We start from the raw sequence: 26,281 nt of genomic DNA, 5'->3' as shown, positions 1-26,281 counted from the left end.
TTTAAAGTTACGTACAAAATTGTAAAGACATTTGTGGTTCTATAAAGCGGGAGTAAGAAATCAATTAAATTACTTTACTATAGGACAATAACACGAATAGTGTCTGACGACTAACGGGGCTACTGTACATGTGAGACTATGTTCATACTTGGCGCCCAAGCACGCTGCCATAGTACTATCCTCTTTGGGCATTAATCTGAACACACCTTTGTTCCAAGTATTCACACCAGAATTCGGGCAGTGTTCTTGCTGGGCACAAGGTCTCGACCTTGTACTCGAGCACTAAATCCGGTACTTGGGCACTTAAGCCGTCCAGCGTCTGAAGGCAATGCTCGGGCACCAAGTCCTGAAACAGTCTAAGTTATTAAACAGCCATTAAAACAAGAGAGAGTGGTTTCATCAAGAGACATTGCAGAATTCAAGATGGTTGGAATCTCTGACCACCGCACCTCTGCTTTGAGAATTGAAACTAAATCTCAACCCGCGTGAAGCTCGCAAACTTTGGTGAAATATCCAAAACGTGTTATTTTACTTCTACCACTTGTTAATTGACCAAAACAATTTATGTGGTGGAGGTGCGTAAATTTGCCCTCGTCAACCAGCCTACCCTCGTCTCGCCCTCTACGCAACTTCTTGTGATCACGTGATCAGTGCCTGGCTTTAACTAATCGGCGCAAAGTTATCCATGAAATTTCCTTCGTTCGTCATTTCTCAATCCCAGTACTCATCGCTTGACTACCAGCGCTCGTCTTGATAAACTGCGAACTGCATAACAATTCTGCATACAGTCATACACTTTATACAAAACCATAGAATGTAAATTACTTTTGACTCTGAGGTTTAAAACAGAGCACCCCCTTAGCTTCCCTCTGACGCAAATAACGCTGTAGGTTAATCTGATTTTCTTTATCTGGAAATCTCAAAGCTCTAACGAATTCCAAGCGCGGAATACCACCCGAAAGCTAGGTAACAATTTTCAAACAATGTGCTATACTGTTTGTTTATAATTTTCTGGCAATTTTCGTTTGAAATTACATGTATGTTCACACAGTGAAAATAGAATCAAAAAATTCTTGTTGAATCCTCCTTGCAAAAATCAGACGAAATTTTTTGAGAGATAATTTTTTCTAACACTGCCGATCTGAAATACCTGCATAGAAAATGAACGCCCCAGTGCTTTTATTACTATCTAAGCTAAAAGCCGCGTCTATTTTGCTCTGTACACTTTAGGCATCGGAAGTGGTTTCTAGCTGCTTCGACTGAAATCTGGTAAACGGGTACGCGACCAACCAAGTCTATACAAAATTTCCCTTCAGATAAGAATTCAATTTCGCCAAACAAGAAAGAGGGAAAAAAACCAAAGAGAGAAAGAGTGGAAAACTGTTTCCCAGGTTCCTGTGAAGATTAGTCTTAGGAGTCTGGGCGCTAACATGCCAGAAATTTTCCAAGATGGCGGCTCCTTCGACAGGACACAGAGTTTTTCTCTTGTTGTTTATTTTGCCAAGGTGTACAGAAGTTCACGGTTGGGATTCTATTGATCTAGAGCTGTTTGACCTTGTAGAAGAAATCAAGGATAATTTTTATGATGTTCTTGGGTTGAAACAGGTAAGATCAATCGATATCAAAGACTTCTTTCGTGCCAGAGAAATCTGAACAATGAATGTCTTTTATCGAAGAATGATCGATTGAGCTTGAGTTCATATCATTTTTACTTCCAGCTGTCTTGAATTAAAGGCAAAATTTAGATCTACAGAAAACCAGAGAAATCAAATTGTTGAAGTAAATGTTTAGGAAATTTTGTCTGAAAAGGATTTTAGATATTGGGTTAGTACTGGCATACTTTCCGACGTCACAATGTGGTTTTAGGATCGCGTTCCATTGAATTCCCTCCTCCTGTATATTTTTTTTATTTTTTTTATTTTATTTATTATTTATTATATATTTATTTTTTTCCCACTATGACAACATTTTAAGTGTTTTCTTGCGGTTTAATAGTTCCGCGGGAATCATCATAATGAGTATCTTTATTTCTAATAGTTCTATAAACAGATTGTAGGGCTATGAATAAACCTGCTACCAGCCCTGGAATCCAACAGTAGTGATTCAGTCACAAATTGCACAGGGATTAAGAACAGGGCATGTATTCTAAATTAGAAAACTTAGGGTGCGTTTCGTTAAGAAAATCCAAGATTGGATTCTTACATCCGAAAGAATCTGAAAACGGATTTTGCGTTTCTTTACTGAACAGATCAATCCAAAATCTCTTGGATTATGGTGCGTCAAAGGAACCGAAGAATCCACTATAGGAGTGGATTCTTCTACGCACCATGATCCAAGACGTCTTGGATTGATCTGTTCAGTAAAGAAACTCAAAATCCATTTTCGGATTCTTTCAGATTTTAAGAATCCAATCTTGGATTTTCTTAAAGAAATGCACCCTTAGAAAAAATATACAGTTCAACCCCTATTAAGCGACCACCCTCAGGAAAATGGATAGTGGCCACTTAAAGGGGCTGAATAGCCCTCATCGCGATTTTGATTACTGGGCGCCTAATAGGGGTGGTCATTTAATAGGTGGCCACTTAATAGGGGTTCAACTGTATTATATTTCGAAGGAAAATGAGCAATAAAAGGGAGCAAACTGACATCATAATTGGAGACACCAAATAACAGTTCTTTACCATGCCCAATACACACACAGGTACACTCTCCCCTTTAAAATATGAGCTTAATAAAAACTGATCAATTTGAATGTTGCTATTCTGCTTCAGGATGCAAGCCAGGCAGATATCAGAAGAGCGTATCGTAAACTTTCCCTTCAACTTCACCCTGATAAGAACAAAGCACCAGATGCCGAAGAAAAGTTCAGACAGGTGAATGTAAAATTGCAATGAATTAATCACTGATCATGTCAAAATTTTTATGATTAAAAATGAAGCATCACATGGCTACATGTAATTTACAACCTCCTCTTCCTCCCTTGGAAGACAACTTGGCCTAATGGTTAGTGCACTGGACACTGGATCAATCAGTCTGTGTTTGATTTTTGGTCAGGATCACTGCATTGCGTTCTTGGACAAGATGCCTTACGCTCACTGTCTCTCCATCCAGGCATAAAAATGGGTACCTGCGAATTTCATGCTGGAGGTAACCCTGTAATGGCTTAGCATCCCATCCAAGAGGGAGAAAAAATATTCCTAGTTGCTAAATGCTATGGAAACCAGGATGAGCTCCAGCATGGACCACTTGACTTGACCTTAATCCTTAATCCTGCTATGAAAAGTACTTACTTTGACTGTGACTTTCACTTAAAATGGTTTTTTTTCCCATTTCTCCCCCTCCCCCCCCCCCCCTTCCCCACAGATCAAAGTATCACAACAGTCATGTATGTTGAAGCTTCAGTTCTTCCTTAACTTTCTTTCTTTCTTTTTTGCACAGGGCTTTTTAAACAATAATCTTCACAATTCTGTATATTACTTTTATTTTTAATACACAACTATGTTCATTGAATTATTGAAATTGTTATTTTCACAGCTTGTTGCAGTGTCAGAAGTTCTGAAGGATGAAGACAAGAGGAAAAGGTACAAAACAAGGCATTTAGATATTGTATGCTGGTCTTTACAATCAGCCTCAAATTTTGAAGGAGATAGATGAAAACCTGGTTCAAACTTTGCATAACTATTTTAATTTAGTTATAGACTGTCCACAGATCCTCTACTTTGTCTTGAGTTCCTAACGATCACAAACATAGCAAAATATTAAGCTGGGCATTAGTATGTCAAGGATCCATCACCTGTGCATTGTACGATTTGAAGCAGTTTTTGTCACTTCATTTAGAGTCGCTTGCTGCCAAATTCACTTAATGGGACCATAATGTCACACAGCTGATCTTCTCATATGGAAACAAGCTCGCCTCTTCATTGAGATCTTTTGATTTCAAGCAGAAATACCCATACATAGTCTTGTTATTTAGTCATGGAATGTTTTCCAAACTCTACTTGTTTACCACAAGCAGTATATATAAAATGTAAGATCGCAGGGAGGTCTGTTGTGTTTTGTATCTTTCATGACAAGTTTGTGGCTTCTATCTTGCAAATAAATATAAGGTGCTTTCCCAAAAACACCATAGACAGAAAATAACAGCTTCATAGGCTACAGAAGTCAAATGGTTCCGATTTCCCCTCTTGTTTGCCTTTTTTCCAAGAACTTTAAAATAATTTTGACTCTACATATTCCAATACATGGGTGACACCATACATGTACAGTTGTTATTTTGTATTTTCATTGATCCCTTCAGATGTTGCTCGATTTAATTTAGGGAGCGAGGGCAGAGGTGATTTGCTCCATAGCCACTCTCTCACTCCATGCTCGCATCTCTTGTGTGCTCAAAGAAAAGTAACTCGTAGCAAAAAAATAAATGTCTGTGGACAGACTACTAAAATAACTTCCGTTAGTTACAAGCTTTTTATGTATGTGTAGAACTTTACCTTTGCCACACTGTGATTGAGTGATATCAGTCAAATGTCTGAGTGTAGAATTAAGAAACTATCTCCTGAAAGAGTAAACATTCTCCCTTTTTTTTAATTTCCCACATTTACTAAAGACACAGTTGCTGGCACTACAGCACTATATCCGTTGATTAATTTTGTTTCACCTCACCAACTAAAGGTGAAGCTCAATAACTGAGCAGACAAGGTACACAAATTATTTGTGTACCTTGTCTGTGGTCCAGATATCATCTGATGACAAGAGCCACAAAACTATTTGTTAAATACAGCCTGTATCATACATGTATGAATACTGGTGAATATGCAACAGCTTTTGTGTAATCTTAATGGAAGTGCAGGGCTGTCTTTAAGTTTTGAGTCACCCTGTAGCCTTGGTCTCCACACCCATAGTAAACTTCTTACTTTGTGAGTGAATTCTACCAACAAAAGGCAATTTCACCCATAGCATCAAGGGAAAATTAACCGTACTCAGCCATAACAGGTGTTACGGGTTATGGCCAGTGATAGTCTTAAAGTGGGAAATTGTATTTAATTATTAGAATGCAGTTTTGTAATATTACTTTAATTATTTTTTTTCAGATATGATGGCATTTTGCGGGATGGATTGCCGGACTGGCGACAACCAGTATTTTACTACAGGAGAGTCCGTAAGATGGGACTTATAGAATTTGCACTCCTTATTTTCCTCATATTAACAGTAGGACACTACATCGTGGCCTGGTCAATATACCTGGAGAAAAAATTTGAACTGGTATGTTGCTGATCATTCCTAGGAAATTAAATATTAATAATAATGTTAGCATTATAAAGATAATAGTGAATACCAATTGAAGAATTTGAATAATAAGCCCCTCTCCCTGAATAAAATCCCCAAAATAAGCCCTCCAAATCTTGTGTGTTAATATCAGTTCCTATTGAACAATAATTAGATTATGAGCTCAAGATTTCTATGAGGTGATAGTTGATGAGGCCGAAGGAATAATCTAATTGTTGTAATAGAAATCTAACTGAAATTTCCTTCAAATATCAATTTCAGTTATTTCTGGTCTCAGTATTAAACTTCACACTTAAGAGAATTCACGTAGACTGAATTGTCAATTTGACATTTGCAGCTGAGTATGCATAGATATCAGTTTCTTTCAAAAATTTCAAGCTTTTTTAATTAAAGAAAGTGTAATGCCATCCTTTTAGTCTTCTCAGGAATTTGATTGTCCATTTGTTTCTATTAGTAAATGTTATTTCAAAACTTCGGACTAACAAGGAAACATTGCAATTTTGTCGATCACACCAAGCCACTGCACACTAATTAAACAATAGAGTGTTTCTGTCGAGGAACTATCGGCTGATAGTTGCCCCGCGGAAATTTGATGTTCTTAAAACAAATATTTGCCTGACAAGCGAAGCTTCAAGGGCAAATATGCTAGTTTTACGAACATCAAATTTCCAAGGGGCAACTATCAGACCGATAGTTCTGAGACATAAACACTCTATTGTCTTTGTTGTTCACCACTAAATTTTCTTCTGCGCACCAGTTCAAAAATCATATTGAATTATTTTCAACTTTTTTAGATGAAAGCTGTGAGAGCCAAATGTAAAATTTAAAAAGGAAAATAAACAAAACCCACTTAATACAATTTCAATTGTTTATTTTTTTATATGTTTGCTTGTTTACAGAAAATTTTTCACGGATGAGTACTATCCATCCAGGTATTTTCCTCAGATGGGCACTATGGGCTGATAGTGTCTGTCCGTGCATGAACACTATTGCATCATGTGATCAATTCAAACCAGTAAGAATCAGGGAAAATTTAGTGGTGAACTATAATGGATGATAGTGTGCAATGGCTCAGCCAATCAGATTGAAGCATTTGCATTAGTATACTAGTAGAATTCTACTAAACAATTTTAGAAAATAGCTTAACAGATCATAGAACTCAAAAAAAGAAAACAGAACTCGAGGAAGTTGTGGAAACACTTGCCTGTCGGCTTGTGTACCTACAGAAAAAAACTGTGTCCTTTGTTAGCCCGCACAACTCAATTTCCTAGCTAATAATAAGCTTTACTGACTCTAGATACTCTCAAGCAAGGCTAACAATGTTGGTAATTCGTTTTTTGACTTTTCAACTCCCTAGGAAGAACTCTTATTTTCCAAGAGGAAACGAGAAGACAAGAAGAGAAACAAGAAAATGAAATCCAAACTGACTGATGAAGACATTCCTGATCTAGCAGATTTAATGGGTGAGAAACGTTTTCCTGTTTATTCTGACAATTTATTGTTACAAGGAAATGCTACATGTATTGCAACACTGACAGAGTGGCCTTCAATTGAATATGGTAAAACCAAAACCATAGTTGTCACTCCTACTAAATCGTAAAGGGCGCAGACAATTCACTGAAATAGTTAAAACTCGAAGCAAATGCATGTAGCTGAAGCATTAAGCTAGTGGGTTTGCATTGCCACACTATATGATTGGCCTTAAAAAGCTCGCGCTACCTTGTTATTCAATCAGATGTAAAACCAAAACCAATCGTGGTTCACTCACTAAGACTCGTTTTCCCACGCTTTTTGTCAACTACAAGTATTTGCTTCGAGTTTTGATTGGTTCTTTTGATTGCCAGTGTGAAACTTTTGATTGGCTAGAGTGCTTACTTTGGTTATGCGTCACACAACTGAAAACCAATCCACTATAAGAGTGCACCAACTACAGTGTAGTGTGCGTGATTATCACGTGCTACTGGAATATCAGTCCCAGACCCTCTGCTTCTACCAGGCAGCATTATTAAGCAACGATGATTGTAAAGTAAAATTAATTTGAAAAAAAAAGAGTTGTCTTCATACTGTCCCTAATTGATATCGTATAATATCATGACATTGATGTCTTCTCCTCCACTAATGAGAGGGTTTCAGTGGGGTTGTGGCTTTTGCAGCTAACCGTTTTATAAAGTTATTTTCCGTACGGTTAACAGAAATTAGAAATTAATCGCCATTGTTTTCAAAAGTTAAAAATCATCTGTCATCGTTTAATAAAGTGAAAAATTTATTTTGACTTCTGTAAAACATATTTAAGGCCTTAGGATCATTCCGGGATGGAAAAAGGTATTATTATAAAAATTGTAGACTAAAATAGCTTTCAAGCCACAAGACAAGACACAAAAAAAGTCTTGCTTTGAGATCTTGAGACTTTCACTTTCGTGGCTAAAATTGTTGTACGGTTAATATTTTTTACGGTTAACGGTTAAAATCGTCCAATTTTGACGCTTAACGGTTACATTTGTGTCCCGTTTTACCGCTGACGTTTAACCTCTTGTGTGTTTGTCCCCTTTCAGTTCAAGAGGTGGGGGTGTCCAAACCCACATTCATGGACCTGCTGCCATTTAAAATGACTCACGTGCTCATTGGATTCTTTAAATCACTGCCTGAACGATATCAAGCTCTCTTGGAATACTGGAGAGAAAGACGGAAAGAAAAGATCGAGGAAGACGAAGAAGATGGTGATGATGACGAAAAAGAAGAAGACGGTAGGTAACTGTGGTTATTGTATTAAATCTGCGACAGGCTAAAGTTCGAGGCGTCAGGTTTTCAGATTTGTCACAGCGGTAATTAGATCATTTCCGAGTTACCTTGTGCCTCTGTTTCGTGTTCTCGTGCAAAACCTTTCTTATGAAAATGAGTTTGATTTACATAATTATGAACTTGTTGGGGGGGGGGGGGAAGACTCATCTTCATATGATTGGAATGGTTTCACACGGACTCGTTTTGACACATAGGTAAAAGACAAAATTTGCCTTGATCACGTTTACGATGGTAGTTGACTTAGGTCCGGTTCATACGGCGCATTTCTGTCGTGTCGAGTTCAATTCAACGAATTAAATTCGATAGAAATTCGACGTCTGAACCGGCTGCCGCACTTCTGCCGCACGTTCGACTGGTCGCATTATCCGGCACAGAAATACGACACCGATTCAAACGTCGAATTTCTGCCCTGTCGAATCTAATGCATACATTATGTCAGTGTATTGAGCGTGCGTAAATTTGGTACCGCTAAAGAAAAAGAAGAAACATTGCCAATCTGCCAATCTCATCCCAATGCAACCTGAACATATTGCAACACATACTGCTGCATTGTCAGCCTTCTCCTCGTTCCATTGGTGGACAATTTTTCGCAAAATTAAAGTCCTTCGTCGCTCGGTATCTTCGTCGGCCATATTGAATACTCTACGTTTAAAAATTTTCTGCTGACCAACACGCCCAACAGTATTATTTCAGAATTAAGTCCTACGTATGAAGCGACATTTTCTACAGTGAGAGGAGAGGGAGATGTATATTTGCTCGTGTACTCACTATGAAGGCCCTCTCTCTCTGGTTTGCACTGAAGGATGTTGTGTTCGCGTCTGTCCTCTTATTTAAAGGTGATCACCAAAGCCTTTAACAAAGTAGCCAAAGGATACACTCTGCGAATGACCTTGTGAAATGCTTCGCACTGAATTTCATTTCGAAACAAAGACGTCAAGGTGAATATTGCGAGGGCAGACTCATTGCAAAACTGATAAAATCATAATAAAACTTCATTCAGTAAAAACACAATTACTGGTGACCCAGAAGTTCACACTGTGGCCCTCACTAAGTTAAAAATTACAAAGCTGAAAATTGGACTAAGAATAAGTGAATTTTACGTACAGATTAGATTAGGCTTATAAACTCCCCCGGATATAAACCCCTCCGTTTATGAGCCCATCCAAAGTTGTATTAGCCCAGGGCTTATAAGCGGCGGTTTACGGTATTTCCCAATTGTCTTTTATACATACATAGTCTATTAACTGTGATTTCTTAAAGATCGCAAGACAGCAGCGGGCAATTACGACTACACCAACTTTGTATTTAATTAGCTTATGAGCCTAGGTTTATTTTGCGAATATTTAAAATCCCTTAGAGCAACCATCCAGACCAAGGAGACGACAAAGAGTGAACATTCCTCAAGAAGACACAGATGACGCCAGCTGGGAAGGGGCACCCGTCACAAATGCGATGAACATAGCAACAGAGAGCGTGCAGGAAACCACTGCAGTAGAGAAGGTATGGATCGCACTTTAAAGGAGCTACGTCGCGGTTTGTACATCTTGAAAAGTTCAGCCTAAATTTTTCAAGTTCGTACTTTGTAATCTGTGTTAATCTTCTCCATCCTTGGTCCGTTATCGTTTATTATTATCTCTGTGGTGTTTTACTATCTTAGTAAACTACTATTTTCGCATTTCCTTCAAGCGCGAAAAATGGAGCGAGTTTTTTGGCTCTCGCTCCATTTTCCGCGCAGACAAAACACCGAAAATCCCGTTCCTCGGTCTTTCTTTGCTTCCAAACCCCACGGAAACGCTTGCTACGCAGGCTAGGGAATTTCGAAAAGTGATGTCCGTGGCAGCCATGACAGTTGCAGATGTAGTTTCTGTTTTCTTATAATATGGGGAGTGTAAGTTTTTCTTTGTTTTTTTTTTTTTTTCCTCAGACGGGCGAGTGGACAGATCACGAACAGTCTCTGCTGACCCGTGCTATGATAAAATTTCCCGGGGGGACCCCGAACCGCTGGGAGAAAATTGCTGTGGAGATTGGACGATCAGTAGAGGAGGTTAGTCATCTGGCAAAGTGTTTGTGCTTTGTTTTAAGCCGTTCAATATCAACATTAACGGCTGCTATATCAGACTTCTCATACTGGACGCACATCATCATACCCACTGAATCGGACTTTGATTAACTGAAAAATATTAGATCAACCGATATGAGCCTCGCTGTGTTTCATATCACAGCCTAAACTACCACATCGAACTCTCCCTGTTTATTGTTACTATGGGATAATTCGAAAAGGCTATAGGAACATCAGCTGCAGGCAAATGTTTCCACGGCAATCTCGTTCAATGAATGTTTGTTAAGGAGATTTAATGTTTTACTTTTGGCATTGTTATAACGACGACATGACATCAATGACTGTGACCGGATTGGACACTTAGTGTCTCTTTTATATCAGGTAAAGAAAAGACCTGGTCCATGGCACCAAATCGTAGGGCTGACTCTATGTACTTTACGTCATGTAAAAGTAACCAAGTGTTTCAGCTGGTTTGGTTCCTTGGTTTTCTGAGGTCTTCACTACTATTGCAGGTTACAAAACAAATGAAGAAGCTGAAGCAGTCCTATGGAGCAAATATTCACTCAGCGAACACAGGTAGAAAAAAAAGTTTAAATACTGTTCCACACTACGTCATTTAGTTTACAGACCCTTTCACTTCAACTCGTAGTCTTTTGGGCGGAAAAGTTTGTCTTACTGAAACGTTCTGTTTTCTCGTCGTTTTAAGGTACAGGAGACCTGGGGTCGTTAGTGATGAACAAGAAGAAGGCGATTGTGAGCGATGAATGCCTTTCGCAAGCGGATGAATGCTACAACTTTGGGACTAGTACAATTCAAAATCACAACAGATCAACGAAGAGCAAACAGACAGCGTCAAAGAAGGCAGCGGATCGGCCCGTTAACACAGCAGCAGTGGTGCGTGACGGAAGTAACAAGACGTCGGAACAGATGGATGGCGTTACAAATGAAAACGTGATTGGTAACGACAGCTCTGTTTGGAGTCAGAATCAACAGAAACAGCTGGAGCTTGCTCTTCAACAGTTTCCGAAGACAGTGACAGATCGGTGGACTTGCATAGCACAGGCGGTGCCTGGGAAAACAAAGGTAGTACGGACCTGGTTCGGTGGTAGTTAATACCAGAGCGGTTTTCATTGGTCTAAAATCCAAAAATGCTTTGGTACAGATTTTGCTATACTGCCGGTTTTAAAATGCCCGCCATCTGCTTAACCAATCAGGTGCAAAGCCCATGCCAGTCACGACTTGGTCACGTGCGTTTTCCCGCGCTTGGAACCGGTTAAGTAAATTTGCGTCCAGTTTTCGTTGGTTGACTGTGTTGTTTAGAGAGGTATTCATTCCATTGTCGCAGATTGTCGGTAGCCTCCTTTCTTTCGCATAAACGCGCCACTCTCTGTGAGATCTGATGTAGGACTTAATCAAGGACGTTTTTCGTTAACTGTTTCTGCGCACGCTTACTGAGCACGTAATTCATAAAGCTTCATCTTGACCAATATACTTTTTCGTTCGCTTGCAGGAGGAGTGTATATTGCGGTACAAATTTCTTGTGGAATGTGTGCGGAAGAAGAAGCTGGCTGGACAGCAATAACAGATATTAATGAATTGAAAAGAGTATTTAAATTATTTTTATTTTCTCCAGTAACTTATCAAAAATGTCAGAATGGCTGTAAAGGCAATGTATTTCGCGACTCTACTGTCGTGTTTTTGGACAAAATAGAAATATTTTTCTATGTAAATGAAGAGAAACTGATACCTGAAAAATGTTTAAGTTGTTATAAAAGAAATACAGACTGGTTTTGCAATGTGAAATTTGGTAAACACACAAACCTTTTGGCGAGTGTTATTTGTGGTAAATCGTATCGGAAAACAACTGGAAAACAACCAACAGTGAGGAATTACGCAATAGTCTGCTTGTCCTCAGTAATAGTCGCCTTCACCACTATCCTAGCTGCTAATTATTTACAGTGTAGCGAGACAATTTTTTTTTTTTTTTTAAAGTATGTTTGACATCGACCACCACAAACAAATCTGACAAATTTTATTTGGTAGAGAAAGGTATTTAAATCTGAAAAAGCATTGGGGATTAACTGATATAGCATTAATTCAGCTGACAGAATACAGCCAGAACATTAGTAAATTGAATCAGCAATTACACAACTCTGACTAGTCTCTTGTCAACCCTGTGCACAACGTAACATTAGAAATGTGCAGACTTGGAAAGGACACGGACATTGTTTTCCCGAGTGCCTTGCTGGAGTATTTCCTTAAGTACATCACACGGTGCATGGAGGAACATACTTCTGTATAGGCCGGTTCATTTATTTATTTTCTTTTTTGAATCGTCGTCCTTCTGCGTCCAGTTTTCTAATGGTCCACCGCTTAATATTTAGATTCTTTTTTTTTGCAACCTTATGGCTGGCAATTGGCAAGTCACTAGGTATTATCACGATTAAAAATGACGATTTTCAGATTATTTTTAATCCGCATTTAAATGAATCTGAAGTTGAGGTGGGTGTACGCTTTGTTTGTTGGCGAGAGGTTGTCATGTCATATGATTAGAAAAAAAAATAAACGAAAAAGTAATTATCTGTTCGATCTGTACGGTAGAAAAGACGGCTATGGAACGAGTCTGCTGGCGAAGTTTTTGTTAAACATCTAATCGAAACAGACAAACCATCATAACGTTTTCATCCTTAAAGTCAAAGATTGACTCATGTGGTACTGTTTATTGTATTGTACAAGGCGGTTCTAACTTGCAAGGCCGTGGATAAAACTCTAGTGTGTGGCCATTCAAATCAAAACTATTGAGCAGTATTTTCATGTGGTGCTGTTTATTATGCTGCACAAGGTGGTGGTAACCTTTAAGGCCGTTGATAAACTTTCAGTGTGTGACTATTCAAATGAAAGCTATTTAGCAGTACTTTCATGTGGTGTTTCTTACGCTGTACAAGGTGGTTCTAACCTTTAAGGCCGTGGATAAACTCTAGTCTGACCATTCAAATGAAAGTTATTTAGCAGCACTTTCATTTGGTGCCGTTTATTATGCTGTACAAGGTGGTTCTAACTTTTAAGGCCGTGGATAAAACCCTAACGTGTGACCATTCAAATGAAAGCTTTTGAGCGGTACTTTCACGTGGAACTGCTTTTTTTTTTTTTTTTTACTACATTGGTTGTTCTTACCTTTGCTAAATCCTGAGTGCTCATTTCAAGTGAAAGCATTTGAATTGTGCACCCATAATACATTGACATAATACAAATATATTGACACATTAATGAAACTTTTATTTACCTACTTACACCCAAGCGCGCGGTGCTTTTAGTCAACCTCGTTAAGGAATACGCATTAAGGATGTGGAAATTATAAAAAATCTAGTCTTTCTGGGTTAAAACGAGCTGTACCTGCAAAAATTAGAGGTGTCTGTATTATTTGGATATTGATAGGAAGAGGTCTGTTTTACTGAATGGACCGTTTATTAAACAACAGAACCCGCTTAACGAAGTTAGTTCAAGAGGATTTAAAAAAGAAATACAGTCATTTAAGGAACGTCCGGGGATTTTGAAATAGTGGGATTCTTGGTAGGGATATATCAAAATCCAATTACAGTTCGTACGTATGTTCGAGTAATTTTTTACGTCAAAGAGAGTTTGTTATTTGCAGTAACAATTATTCAGGGTCTTTGAGGTTTTTGTACCAAGTGACTGCATTTGGTGGTAAAAACACATGAAATAACTCTGAACTAACTAAAAATGATGAGGGTATATGAGAATAAATTTTCCTTAGCAACGGCTTGAAAAGATCGGTTAATGGGCTCTTAACTGGAATCACTCAAGAAACCAAATATCAGGTGAGCCGAGAGCACAATTGAAGACTATTCTATGCGGGAAGTAAAATATCAAACACGAAAGACCGTTACCACATTCCAAACACCGAGAAGAGAGTTGAAAATACGAAGCGTAGCGGAGTATTTTTGACGAATTTCGAGGTGTTTGGAAATGTGGTCAAACACTGTCTTGAGTGTTTGATATATCTTCCCAATCGAAACCAAAACTAAGAAGAAAACGGAGAAACAAAACCGTAAAATTGCGAGTTGCCTTTTGCCTTTGTGTCAAAACGAGTCTTCGTGCCAAACTATTATATGAAAATGATTCCGCCTTCATGTCCATTTTCACCGGTCAATCAAACTCATTTTCATATGAAAGGTTTTCCACGAAGATTCATTTTGAAACAGAGACTTAAGGTAACTCGGAAATGTTGCTATTAAGATCAGATATCCAAACGCAGTCACGGTCATGATTTCCATTGTTTAAACTTGATGAATGAGTTTTAGAAGACTACCGATCAAAACTACTGATCGAGAAGTTCTGGTTCAAGTCGAAGTCGGAGTCGCCTCAATCTCGTTCCCAGAGTCTTCGTTCCCCTTGACCAGCGGTCGGAAAACGAGAGCTCTGGGCGCAACCATTTTGAAATAACCGAATTCTGGTGATTCTGCCTATCCGGTTTCACTGCGCAGTCTGCATTATGTCGCATGTCTGAAATGGCTGCTCCCAGAGCTCTCGTTTTCCAACCGCTGGTTAAGGGGAACGAAGACTTTGGGAACGAGATTGGAGTCGCCTCCCTACAAATAATGGTCTGCTGATGCGTAATACCGTCTAAGTGTGTTTTGCTCATGCGTAATTCTAACCACGATCTTGTGTTGTAAGGTTATTCCCCTGAAATAAAACTGCACATAGTTTTTGTTCAAACTTTGTCCAATGAGTATTTATCATATGAGAACTCAAATTATAAAATAAAAAAGGGGTGCCCATGCTCGTCAAGGAGCAGTGAGGCATTGAAAATGTCCAATTTTAGCGTTATTTAATGCTATTACAGGAACGCATTCCAAGTTATTGTAAACTCTTTGTAACCCCAGACTCATGAAAACACGCCTCAAACTACAGTCAATATTTGTGTCGGACACAAATAAACCTTTTAAGTTTGATTTTAGCGGACAGCTGGATCTTCGTTGAAATATTGGAACCAAATTGCTTGCCACAGCTATCAAACTGCAAAATAAAAGACTTCAGTGCAGGTGCTATTTTTCTTATTTATTAAATTTTCAAACATAGAAATCAGATCAGTCTTTTCTCACGCAAAGCTAATGGTTAGTTGATTAGAATGACTGGAAAAAAAATGTGGGTTGCCCGAGCTTGTTAGTGAGCTATAGCCATTTTTCAACTGACAGAACTCAATATCAAGGTAAATCCGCCATGTTTTAATTTCAATGTGCGTGCACAAACGCGAGCTAATGACGCCATAAATTATGTGCAGTAAGGATGCGCAATGCAATACTGGGGAATGACCTTAAATGGCGGATCGCTTCCCCGAGCTGTCAGAGAGAGATTGAAATATGAAAACAAACCTGGTGATCGAATGATAAAATGATTATCAAACTCGGTTATCGCAAAATATTGTGATTTGGCAGTGTCACATCAAATTATTTGCCTCAGCCTTCGGCTTCGGAAAATGATAGATCGGTTGGCATCAGCAGATTACTGACATTTCTTATCACAAAACGGCCATGCAAAAACATTGAGTCGCAAAGCAGTAAATTAAGCCGGATGGGTTTAGAGCTTGTGGTGCACTGATTTGATCTCCTGATTGGAACGTTTCATCAGGTGATGCTCTCACCCGATCTTCGCTCCGAGGGTGAAACTAAATAAACGTTGATGTAACCATAAAGGAACGTTTTAGTCCCAGAGCACACACAACTGAATGTCAAGGTTTTAGCTTCCCGCTGTTCTCATGCGGTGCTCGATGTTTACGCTGGCGTTGATGATCATGATTACCACTTCTAGCCTTAATAAGATCTAAACTATTTTTCTCCTAAACTGACAGTCATATGATTCGTTTAACGCGATTCTAGAGAGTTCCAGAGAGAGGTTGCTGGCATGTGAGGAGAAAACATGTCACACATCATTCCCCTTGTTCTAATAACATGACTGTTGCAGTCGGTTTTGATACACGTGACATGCACGCGGCGGGTCGGAAAATTGTTGATGCGGTCGAGTTGTTGTAGTAAAAAAAATTGGAGTATCCAAAAATTTTTAGGAAAGAGTTATTTCTCTAATTAAATCAATGAACAATTGGATACGGGGGGGTGCTTCCAAAAATGGGTGGGGGTTGCAATGCACTTCTTAAAAACCTCACCCTAACTTAATCAGACCAAAATAAGCTATTTTTCTGTCTCTCTTTCATAGTAGACTCTCTGCAGAAACTGCCCCTCCCCCCACCTCCCCCCACCTAACTTCACACGGAGGTTTAGATCGGTCAAATAGGAACGTTGTTCGTGCAGGATCCTATCAAAAGATTACAATCTAGAATTGTGTATTTACACGGCAAAGAAGATTAGACAAAAGTCAGTGTGGCGTCACAAATCTGAACAACCTCTGCCCTTGGTGATCTCAAAATATACCCTGAAGCTTCAGGACAAATCCATGACAAACTTCCGAGAGAAAAATCTGGAGCAGTTTAAGATGACTTCCGCAGGACATTCAAGCAATAATGGCACAAATAAAGTCACCAAAAAAAAAACCTTATAGCATGGTAATATTTTGAATAAAGGTAAGAAGATCTTATCGAGACTTAAGCTCTCAAGCTGACCCCGCGAGAGAAATTGAACTTGAAGTTATCCATATTTCAATAAAAACGGACGTTTCGCGTTAGTTGAAAACACTATAATACACGCATTAAGAATTCTTACGAGGTTTGACATTAAATTTCTCGAGAATGCTTAGGGATTTAATCGCGGGGCCACCTAGAGAAATGAATGACAGTAAGATGTTTTAAATTGTATTCAAAAAGTTACCGTGCTGTGAGCCCGTAGATTTTTAGTAAATAATTTTTGCACTTATTATTCGAATTTTGAGCGGAATCCGTCGTAATAAATTTCTGTTTTTTTTTTTTGTTTTTGCCTGATAGCGAAAAGCCGATCAAAATAAAAGCCCCAAGTCTTGTTGCGCAAAAACGTTCCAATTCTATCGTGTTCGTTCAAGCCGTAGACGTCAGCATTCAAATTCTCTTTACCATTCCCCATACAATTCCTATAATCTGGTTGGGAGAATTTGTAAAGTCATCACGACAATTTAACTTTGGGGTATTTCATCCGTGACCTGTCTCCTTGGAAACGCATTGGCGCGCGCATATATAATAATAGCAGGACGAAATTAAAGCAAGGAGGTCTCTGCGATCATGCGAATACAGCCGCTTTTCACCGTCCTCTACTGCTTTGGGCGTTCAAGTCTCTGGCGCGTAGAGCGGTCAGATGCCATCAGATATAGCTGTGTTCACTGGCTGAATAAAGATGCATGCATGCATGCATTAATTTTACGATTTTTAGCGATCTTGTGCCCAATATGACCTTGTTGACAACGGTGAAAATTTGCGCAAAAGTGAAAGAGACCTCCTAAAACACAGGCATTTAATTAACGCTAATTCACTGGGAAGCATGCAAATGGTTCTTCTCACATCTGGTTGCATTCATTCGTTTAAGTGATAGTTTGGCACGCTTTCAAGGAAATCGTATGTAAAATTTCGGAGTTTTGCCATGGCCTCGTTCGTCTATGGGAGTAAAAGAGATCTATTCGAATTCAGTGTCCTTTACAGAGTTTGGGAGGTCAAATTTAGCTGCATGACTTTCTCAATCTTCTTCGCTTCCTATTTTCTCCGCAAAATAGATTAAAACAACTTAAATACGTGTGAAATTTTCGGAAAGTTACAGTTCCTCTTTCCATGTGACCGAAATATCTGTAAATGCGCGCACAAAAACAAACCTCCTGCACACCTATTTGAACAAGGAAAACGCCTTTCTTAACCCGTCGGCATCCTGTTTCCATTGACCTTGACGCCAATCGAAATTGAAGAACCAGGAAAGAGATAAAAATGATGTTTTAGTTTCTCATATAATCAATCCCCCATCAAAAAACCACGCAAAGAATAGAAAGTAAATAATATGGGAGATATTGATTTCACCGACCCCTCACGACCCGCCTCGCTGACAGCTTTATGTACATTATATATACACACTTTCGATAGAGATTCACGCATTTGTGTTTTCCGATTGTACTTGTAGCCGGTTCGCACTATGACGAAGGACAAGAGTGTAATTCAAGGCTCCTACAAAACGTGGCTGTGTAACGCTGCGCTTTTTGCTCTGATCTGCACGGCTTTTGCAGCGGGGATACTTTTGGGACCCATCGTTTCCACGCGGGGAAAGGACGATTTGAAAGAAATGTGCAACAGTCCGGGTGAAGCTCGAGTAAAGTTCGCAGCAGAAAGAGGCGCGAAGTCGGAATGCATCTCTCAAGGGCAGCTTAAGGTGTTTATGGAGCAATGGCGCAGCTCCATGGACGATTTGATTGAGGAAAAAATGTTCAACGTCACTAAGAGAAAAATAAATCCTGCAATAAGGAAACTGTGGAGGGTTAAGGATGCTACTACGAAGAAAACAATTCAAGGTAAAGTTACAATTTCAAGAGTTGTTGTTGCATTTCAAATGTCAATAATGTACAAAGTTATACCTTAATCTACTTTAGTTTTCCGCACTCTGCTGGCTTACGAATTAAAACGGAGACTGAATCGTGTTTAGGGAATTGAGTGATCGCTAGAGATTGCGAACATTTCTAAGGGCCGGAGAGCTGGAAGAAGGCCACGATCGTTTTTTCAATTAAAATACTAAACATTTCAAACAATGACGTGCAGTTCCGAAAGGGAAAGCATTTTTTCACACTGATTTTATGTCATCGAGAATCAATGGAAAACAAACGACTTGTGATTGTTCCAAAAGCAACGTTGGCACGCACGTACCGAATCAATATATATCTCAAAAAGGAATTAAAATTTAATACGCTTTCTCAGTGTAAAATATAAATCCTTCCTAAAAGACTTCATAGACTTTATTTCAAAAACTAAGACAACAAATTGTTGTGAATAAAGTCAATTTCAATAACAGATTTTTGCAATTTGCACGCGGTAATCTTAAGCGATATCTCTCATCTGTTAGACGAAAATAATAATTAATTGCAGAGATTTGTCATGAATTTATGGAAGGTCCTAAACTTGTTCGTGAATTTTCACTAAGGCATGAAAAAGCAAAAAAAAGCTTATATTAGTTGGAGCAAAGGCCAGTAAAGGCCACCCAGAGGTTTAATATGACATTTTTTTAACAAATTCCAACTAAAGTTAGTTTAAAACAGACACAAAACAGTGAAAATTAATTAGAGAGCATCGTAGTTAAACGAGGTCGCAACATGGCTGCAATTCGATAATTGACTCTGCATGGTGCAAGAAATCAATGCCACCTAAAAATAAGTTTCTTTCGCCCCTGGGCCATGGAAGTGAAACTGATCTTCACTTTCAGGGGAATTGTTTATCTAATTCCATCCTTATCACAGAAACCTTAGGTAGAATGTTTGTTATCGTGCGATTAAGAAGGCACGTACGCCAGCCAGTACAAGTGGCCGTGTTAATCGGACGGAGTTTGGTAGTAATCTTGTTATTCAAGAGGTACGCTTTTGGATAATTCGACGTACTTAATGCTAACACTGTCAAAGGGTCGTGATGATAAAACCAACTTAAATTTTAGCCTGTCTCAAACAGGACAGAGTTATTTCGGTCTCCGACGCAAAGAAACAAAGAAAAGTTTCCCTTAAATAATACAAATGTGTCTGCCTTGTGCAAACTTTACACTGAGCCATTACTTGTTTTTCATAGCTTCTGGAATTCTTGTTTTCGCAACATACTTTCCTTTCCTCTCGTCAGGAAGTATAATCATTAAATACTTCCCATTCTCAAAGACACAACTTAATTTAAGTCACCTAATAGAAGTAGAGAAAAGATAACTTATACGTACTAAACTAAATTTATGTTCCTCGCACGAATGACGCACGCGACAAAACGAGGCCTGCAAAATTAATTTCTCGACTACATAAAATTGATGCAATTACCTTACCTTATCCTGGATCTGACCGAACGGAAACGACTTTTGCCGAACTCTGTCATTGAACAAACCCACCTTGTTATCAGCGTTGCGTGGCCATTTATCGCGTGAGTGGTGAGGAAGTTCAATGAGCTATCGGTTACCGCTGTTGATTGCGTGTCGTAAATAAACGTGCGTTGAAAACCGAGCACTCACGCAAGGCGCAATCAAACCCTGCAATACCCCACCGGGTGGGGGACAAGGTTAATCCCTCCGAATTCATTCGATGACGACCCGCTGCGCCGGTCCGGGGTGAAAATTCTCTTGAGACGCCCGACAATCTCCAGCTTTGATTTTGGACAGGGATTTTTGTGCGGAACAATTTTAACCACGTATCGATTGGTTGCAGTTCAAAATTAACACTGTATGGTGTTTGAAGGGGAAACCTAGACGGTTTGAGGGTTCGAGAGCAAGACAAAGCCGGACCCCGACCGTTCTCCGCACTTCCTTCAATTTATACGCGGGTTGCAGGGAAAGCAGATTCGTTTTACATAACATGATCATAAAGAGTTTCCGATTGGTAATCTCTGCGGAAATAGGTGTATCCAGAATTAAACGAAACGCAAAAAGGAAGGAAAAAGCTTAAAACTACTTAGTTGTAACTGATACCAACTTGGAAAAAAGAGATAAATTAACTGTCTTGTTGTTCAAAAAATTAACGAGAGAGAGAGAGAGAAAAAAAAAACCCTCTTAAAAGGGACACCGAAGGAGAAAAGAAGATACGAGGTCACTAGTCTATCCACAGACATTTTATGTCCCTTCAGACGGGCGCGAGCCGCCGTTGAGCACGCGCAGAAAGGGGCGTCCCCCTTGCTTTTGAGCTTTTTCAAATTCCCTGTGGTTAATACTTTTGCTTGCCATCTCGATGAGCTGAAGTCAAAATAGAGGATCTGTGGACAGACCTTGTCATTTCAAAACGCTCGAGTGACTTAGAAAAACTTGATTGTTACTGCCGATCCAGTGTTTACTGAAGTACACGTGCACGCATTTTTTGTTTTTAAAATTGAAAAGAACTGATCCTTTTTTTACTAACTTCCACGAAAAAAAACGCTGAGTCGGCTCTCAGTAATTAAAAATTGTACTTTGGACGTTTACTGCCTCTTTCCAGACCGTGAAGGTTTTTTTCTTCTAATCATTTTCAGTCGTGTAATAAATCTATTCATATTGGCTGGCTTTGGTGTTTTTTGTTGGGACATCGCTGTGCTCGGACAATCCTGTCAAGACCTCGGGTCATTCTCTCAGTATTGCCCAGCCGCTCGGTCAATCATCGCGTTATCCCTAGTGGTCTATTGAGACTGGAACAAAATATATCTATCAAATGACAGAAGTTTACATTGTACATGGTTGTAATTATGCTGACAACGTGCTCACTGATTTTATTCGCTTTCTAATCCCTTTTATTAGCGATGTTAAATGCGATTCTGACGAATTGGACCGCTCAGTTGTCACTGATTACGAACAACTTGCCTTCAGAAAAACCGAAGACGATTCACGAAACAGTCACAGAGAACACAGTAAAACCCACAACAAAAACACAGCTGGAAGTGATCGAGGTGGACTCAGTTGAGCCTGCAACACGAGGTAATTTTTCAGATTTTGATAAGCGTTTTACCGCGTCTTGGTGTGCTCATGCGCAGGCTCCATTTCATCTTTCAGTTTTTGTCAATCTCTTAAAATTGAGCTTTTGCTCGTGATCCTACAGATGTGCTCATAGATCCTTTGACTGAGAAAAATCGGAAGAACAAATAGAGATGACCGGATTTTGAACCTCTCATCTGTAATTCATTTAAGAGACCGGCAACTCCAATCCTTTTGCCGTTGGCTGAGGAAATTAAAAGCCTAAAACCTGAAGATGTTCGGGTCATATCCCTTATCTCCTTCCTTAAAATCTGACTACATAATTTGGTGAAGTGTTGTGACCCCCTACTAACCGTACAAATGATGTTTGCCCCTCAGAAACACATGTAAATATGCCAGTCCCGATTGCCTTATATCCTCTTAACGGAAAGTACACAACTTGGGACATAAGCGGACGGAGCAATCCCAACGGCCTTGCGCGCGGAGTTCGACTCGCCCCTGGACCAGACGGACACCCACAAGGCTCGTACCAGTTCTCTGGGAAGAGTAGCAGCTTCATCGAGTTTCCAAATACCGGAGCGCTGAAAGCAAAAGAATCTATAACTTTACTGGCTTGGGTTTACGTCAAGTCAAGAAGTGGACCTATTTTCAACTACAACCCGCTGGGCTGGGGAGTTAGCCTCTGGGTGAATTCAAAACATTATCTGTCCGCCAAATTCGTCGAAGATGATGGGGGCTGCAAGACCTGTTTCATCAGCGCTCTACCGCTGAAAACAAACGCGTGGAATTACGTTGGAATGTCTTATGACCACAACAGTGGCGTTGCAAAGCTGTGGGTGGATGGCCAGGTGAGCAGTCAGCGTAATATTGGCACCAAGATAAGACTCTCAACATCAAAGAGTGTGAGAATGGGTGCGCGGGCTACGAATGATGGGAACTATTTCAATGGTAGGATATCCCGAATGCAAGTTTACGACAGGGCCCTGACTCAGCGTGAAGTCGAGGCTGTGGCCGGTCCAATTGAAGGTGAACTTACTTTTCTTTTTATTTTTTTCTCTTCTTTCCTCAATCTCTTTATTTCTTCACTTCTTCCTTGTAAGATAAACCACACCACATGTGGTTTATCTACCCGGCCTTGGTACTACAGGTTTTCACTCATGTATGCGTACTCTGGGATTTCATAGGTTCACGAAACATGAGCGGTAAAGTGTGTTCCACACTGATTTTCCATATTTGTTTAAATAAAAAATAAATTATGAATGAGTTTGAAAAGGTTCACTCTAGGTTCATTTTGTTTTCCGCAGCTGGCGGGTGCCCGCAAGGTTGGACGGGATATCACTCGTCATGTTACTTGGTGTTCAACCGGTTAACAGATCAGTGGAATCAGGCTAGACAGGTTTGCCAGGAACACGGAGGAGACCTGGTCGACATTGAGTCTCCAGAGGAGAACCACTTTGTGTACACGCTAGCGCGCTCTAAAGCTGCCAATGAAAGGTAAAAGAACTTGAACAAATCAGTAAAGACTGCCTGAACGGTCGTGGACAGCAGGCGCGTGAATAATAATAAGGGCGAACTGGCGTGACGTACAAGAGAGAAAAGAAACGCGAGCGCGGAGACTGGCCAGGAAGGAATCCTTCCTTCTCCGCCTCGCGCGTGGCACCGCTCCAACTTGCACATACGACTGCTACTCAAGTTATAGAGACAAACAATTTTAAGAAAATGTTTGTTTTTGCATCAAAACGTCTCCGACCCTTAAGATCTATCCAAGAAAAAAAAAGGACTTTGCATTCGCCAGTACGAAAAAGCAATCGGAGTTCATCGTAAAACTGAACTTTTGTTTGTAACACAAATATTATTTGTCGCTGGAAGTCTCAACCTGGCGCGGCTGGCGCTCCCGTTAAACCCATCGAGAAAATCCAACTGTGATTAGTTGGGAGACGTGACTGAACCACATTTCTATTTAACCCTACGTCACCTCCCAAACCCCACTTTCTATCAACCAACTTAATTATTTTCAACCGTGCTCATTCGATCTGAAGGAAGCCTGAAAATAAAACACCAAAGAGATAATAATAAACCATACAGGATTACAAAGGACGAAATTTAGGCTAAACTTTTTAAGATTCGCAAACAGTGACGTACAATAAAAACCTACATGTAAGAACCTACATTTTTTCAAGTCTGTCAAAATAGGTGCTTTTTTCTATTGTTATTATTATTATTACAGTCGAACCTCCCGTAAGCGACCACCCAAAATGTCAAGCTTAGGTGGTCGCTTACGGGAGGTGGTCGCTTATGAGAGCTTAATCCATATTGGGTCAAAATTTTGCCTCATCAGCATATGGTAATTTTAAGACATTTTAAGGTCGTTTCTTTTGAGACTGATAGCGTACTGTCTATGTGTATATTTTGTTTCAATTTTTAAATGTTTTATTCATGTCAAGAGTCCGAGATTTCCAGGAAAAATCGGGTACTTCCCATTGAGAAATTTCCGTCTCTTCCACTATTCAGGAATGTGATGTTACAACACCTTATTATTCAATGTTTGCTCTATTATCTGTCAAGTGGTCGTTTACGGGAGGTCAAAAACAAAAGAAAATTTCAAACTTTTAGCTCTAAAAGCGGTCGCGGTCGCTTACGAGAGGTGGTCGCTTACAAGAGGTTCCAAATATAGTGATTTGACTTGGAAACTTTTGGTATTTTGGAAAACTGGTCGCTGAGGAGAGATGGTCGCTTACGAGAGGTGGTCGCAACCGGAGGTTCCACTGTATTATTATCATCATCATCATTATTATTATTATTATTATTATTATTATTATTATCATTATTATCATCATCATCATCATTATTATTATTATTATCATTATTATTATTATATACAGTATTTATTCACAAAAGTGCTATGTATTTTCTTGCAATGTAAATTCGCAATCTCAAAGTTACAGTCCTAGGTTAAATAAAATGTTTATCGTAATTTAACTGTAACCCACGTACATATACATAAGAACCTGCTTGATCTTGCTTGGCTAAACAGGTTGTTATATTGTTGGGTATTAAAAAGGCAAATGTCTGCCAGCAGGTTCTTAAATTGTCGTTTATTGACAATTTAGTCTTGAGTTTGGATCTCTTTTCTTATTGTATTTTACTTTTCTTGTCAAGGTTCATGTGGATCGGATTACTGCGCGGCTCACCTGATGAACAATTTTCATGGGTGGATGATCCGCTGCCCACTTTGTACTCCAACTGGGCTCTCAGTGAACCAAATAACTTTGACGGTCGAGGCGAGAACTGCGGGCACATGTACCTCTGGACAGGCGAGAGGGCCATGCAATGGAACGACGAGCTGTGTGTTAACCCAACTATTGGATCAATGATTTTCATGTGCGAGATGAAACCGGTTGACTTCGGCCCCAAACCGGCCAAAACCGGTAATTCAGTCGACGAAGAAGGATCGGGCAAAGCGGGATCTGGGTCGGGAGAGGTTTCGAGCGGGTCCGAGAGTGGAGACGACTCCTTATTAACGTTGAATGGAATGTAAATTCGATGCATGTCAATAGAAAGGAGTGTTTGACTTTGAAACTGAATACACGTAGCTGTATGCCGATTCTAGGGCATCACGGAGAAGACCAAAAATGACCGGCGCGTAGCTCTGTCGATATTCTATAGATATCGTTTCAATAATTTCATTTCTTTTTTTCTTTTTTCTTTTAACATTTATACATAAATAAACTGATATACTTCCAACCCTTTTTTTACCCCTAACTTAAAATCTTAATTCGCCTGACATTCCACACTTTCCCATTATCTCATTGTATAAGAATTTAGCGTGTCATTAGTCATTGCTACGTGCTGCATAACGACGCTAAATGGCCTGTAACATGACTGGTTATTACGCATAATCGTTTGAATAATCAGGATTTTTGACACTTAGTGATTACTGAGAACCCTGGGTGCTTTTAGAAAAAAAAATATCCTTGATTTTATCAAAATGAGTCAGCCCTGCTCAAAGGAAAATTGTCTCTGCTTGTTTAATGAGTCATCAGTCTTCACAACCTCGTTTCCAGGGTCTCTCTTCTTCCGCCTCCCGGGTGGGAAGAAGAGAGACCCTGGGAACGAGGTTGCAGTCTTCATAATGCAGTTCGAAATTCTGCGCGCCTTCAGATTGACTTGAAAAGCTGTTTTATCAGAGCATAGAAAAGTAACCCCGCCAATGATTAATTTTACGCACAAACCGACCTAAAACTCAGTCAATAACTATTTATCACATCACCCATATCGACGTTGATGTAAAAATGCCTTGATAAATGTTCTTCAATTGAACTGTTGACTCTGTGCCCGGTGACCGGACGTCTTAACATTTTCCTGAGCAGCTGCCATCAACCCTCCCAGCCTCGCATTTTGTTAAATTGTTGTTACCTTTTTGCCATTCATTCACTTTTCTTAAAGTGAATGGTTAAATGGAGGTATAATTTCATTTGGCTATATTGCTTATTATCATGAACGGAATACTCTGTAAGCTAATTCAAATCCCAGTATAGTTTTAAAACACAGAAAT

The 26,281-nt window shown here is 39.5% G+C and overlaps 2 protein-coding genes across 2 annotated transcripts; both read left to right on the top strand.

Annotated features, from left to right (window-relative positions):
- The first annotated feature begins 1,229 nt into the window (after positions 1 to 1,229).
- Positions 1,230 to 14,960, top strand: LOC145486949 (dnaJ homolog subfamily C member 1-like). Its single transcript, XM_081465651.1, has 11 exons — positions 1,230 to 1,605; positions 2,772 to 2,873; positions 3,535 to 3,581; positions 5,088 to 5,259; positions 6,641 to 6,746; positions 7,836 to 8,027; positions 9,440 to 9,582; positions 10,007 to 10,126; positions 10,654 to 10,717; positions 10,848 to 11,224; positions 11,652 to 14,960. Exons 1-11 carry the CDS (start codon positions 1,450 to 1,452, stop codon positions 11,721 to 11,723), a joined length of 1,551 nt encoding a protein of 516 aa, XP_081321777.1. The 5' UTR covers positions 1,230 to 1,449; the 3' UTR covers positions 11,724 to 14,960.
- Positions 14,961 to 17,576: 2,616 nt separating this feature from the next.
- LOC145486280 (uncharacterized) lies at positions 17,577 to 26,270 on the top strand. Its single transcript, XM_081464920.1, has 5 exons — positions 17,577 to 18,628; positions 21,553 to 21,729; positions 22,105 to 22,752; positions 23,031 to 23,220; positions 24,886 to 26,270. The coding sequence occupies exons 1-5, from the start codon at positions 18,256 to 18,258 to the stop codon at positions 25,262 to 25,264; spliced, it is 1,767 nt and encodes a 588-aa protein (XP_081321046.1). The 5' UTR covers positions 17,577 to 18,255; the 3' UTR covers positions 25,265 to 26,270.
- Positions 26,271 to 26,281: the final 11 nt, after the last annotated feature.

This window comes from Orbicella franksi, chromosome 5 (genome assembly GCF_964199315.1).
Source record: "Orbicella franksi chromosome 5, jaOrbFran1.1, whole genome shotgun sequence".
Taxonomy (NCBI): Eukaryota; Metazoa; Cnidaria; class Anthozoa; order Scleractinia; family Merulinidae; genus Orbicella; species Orbicella franksi.
The sequence above is the reverse complement of the archived record's forward strand: the minus strand, read 5'-3'. Positions and strand labels throughout refer to the sequence as shown.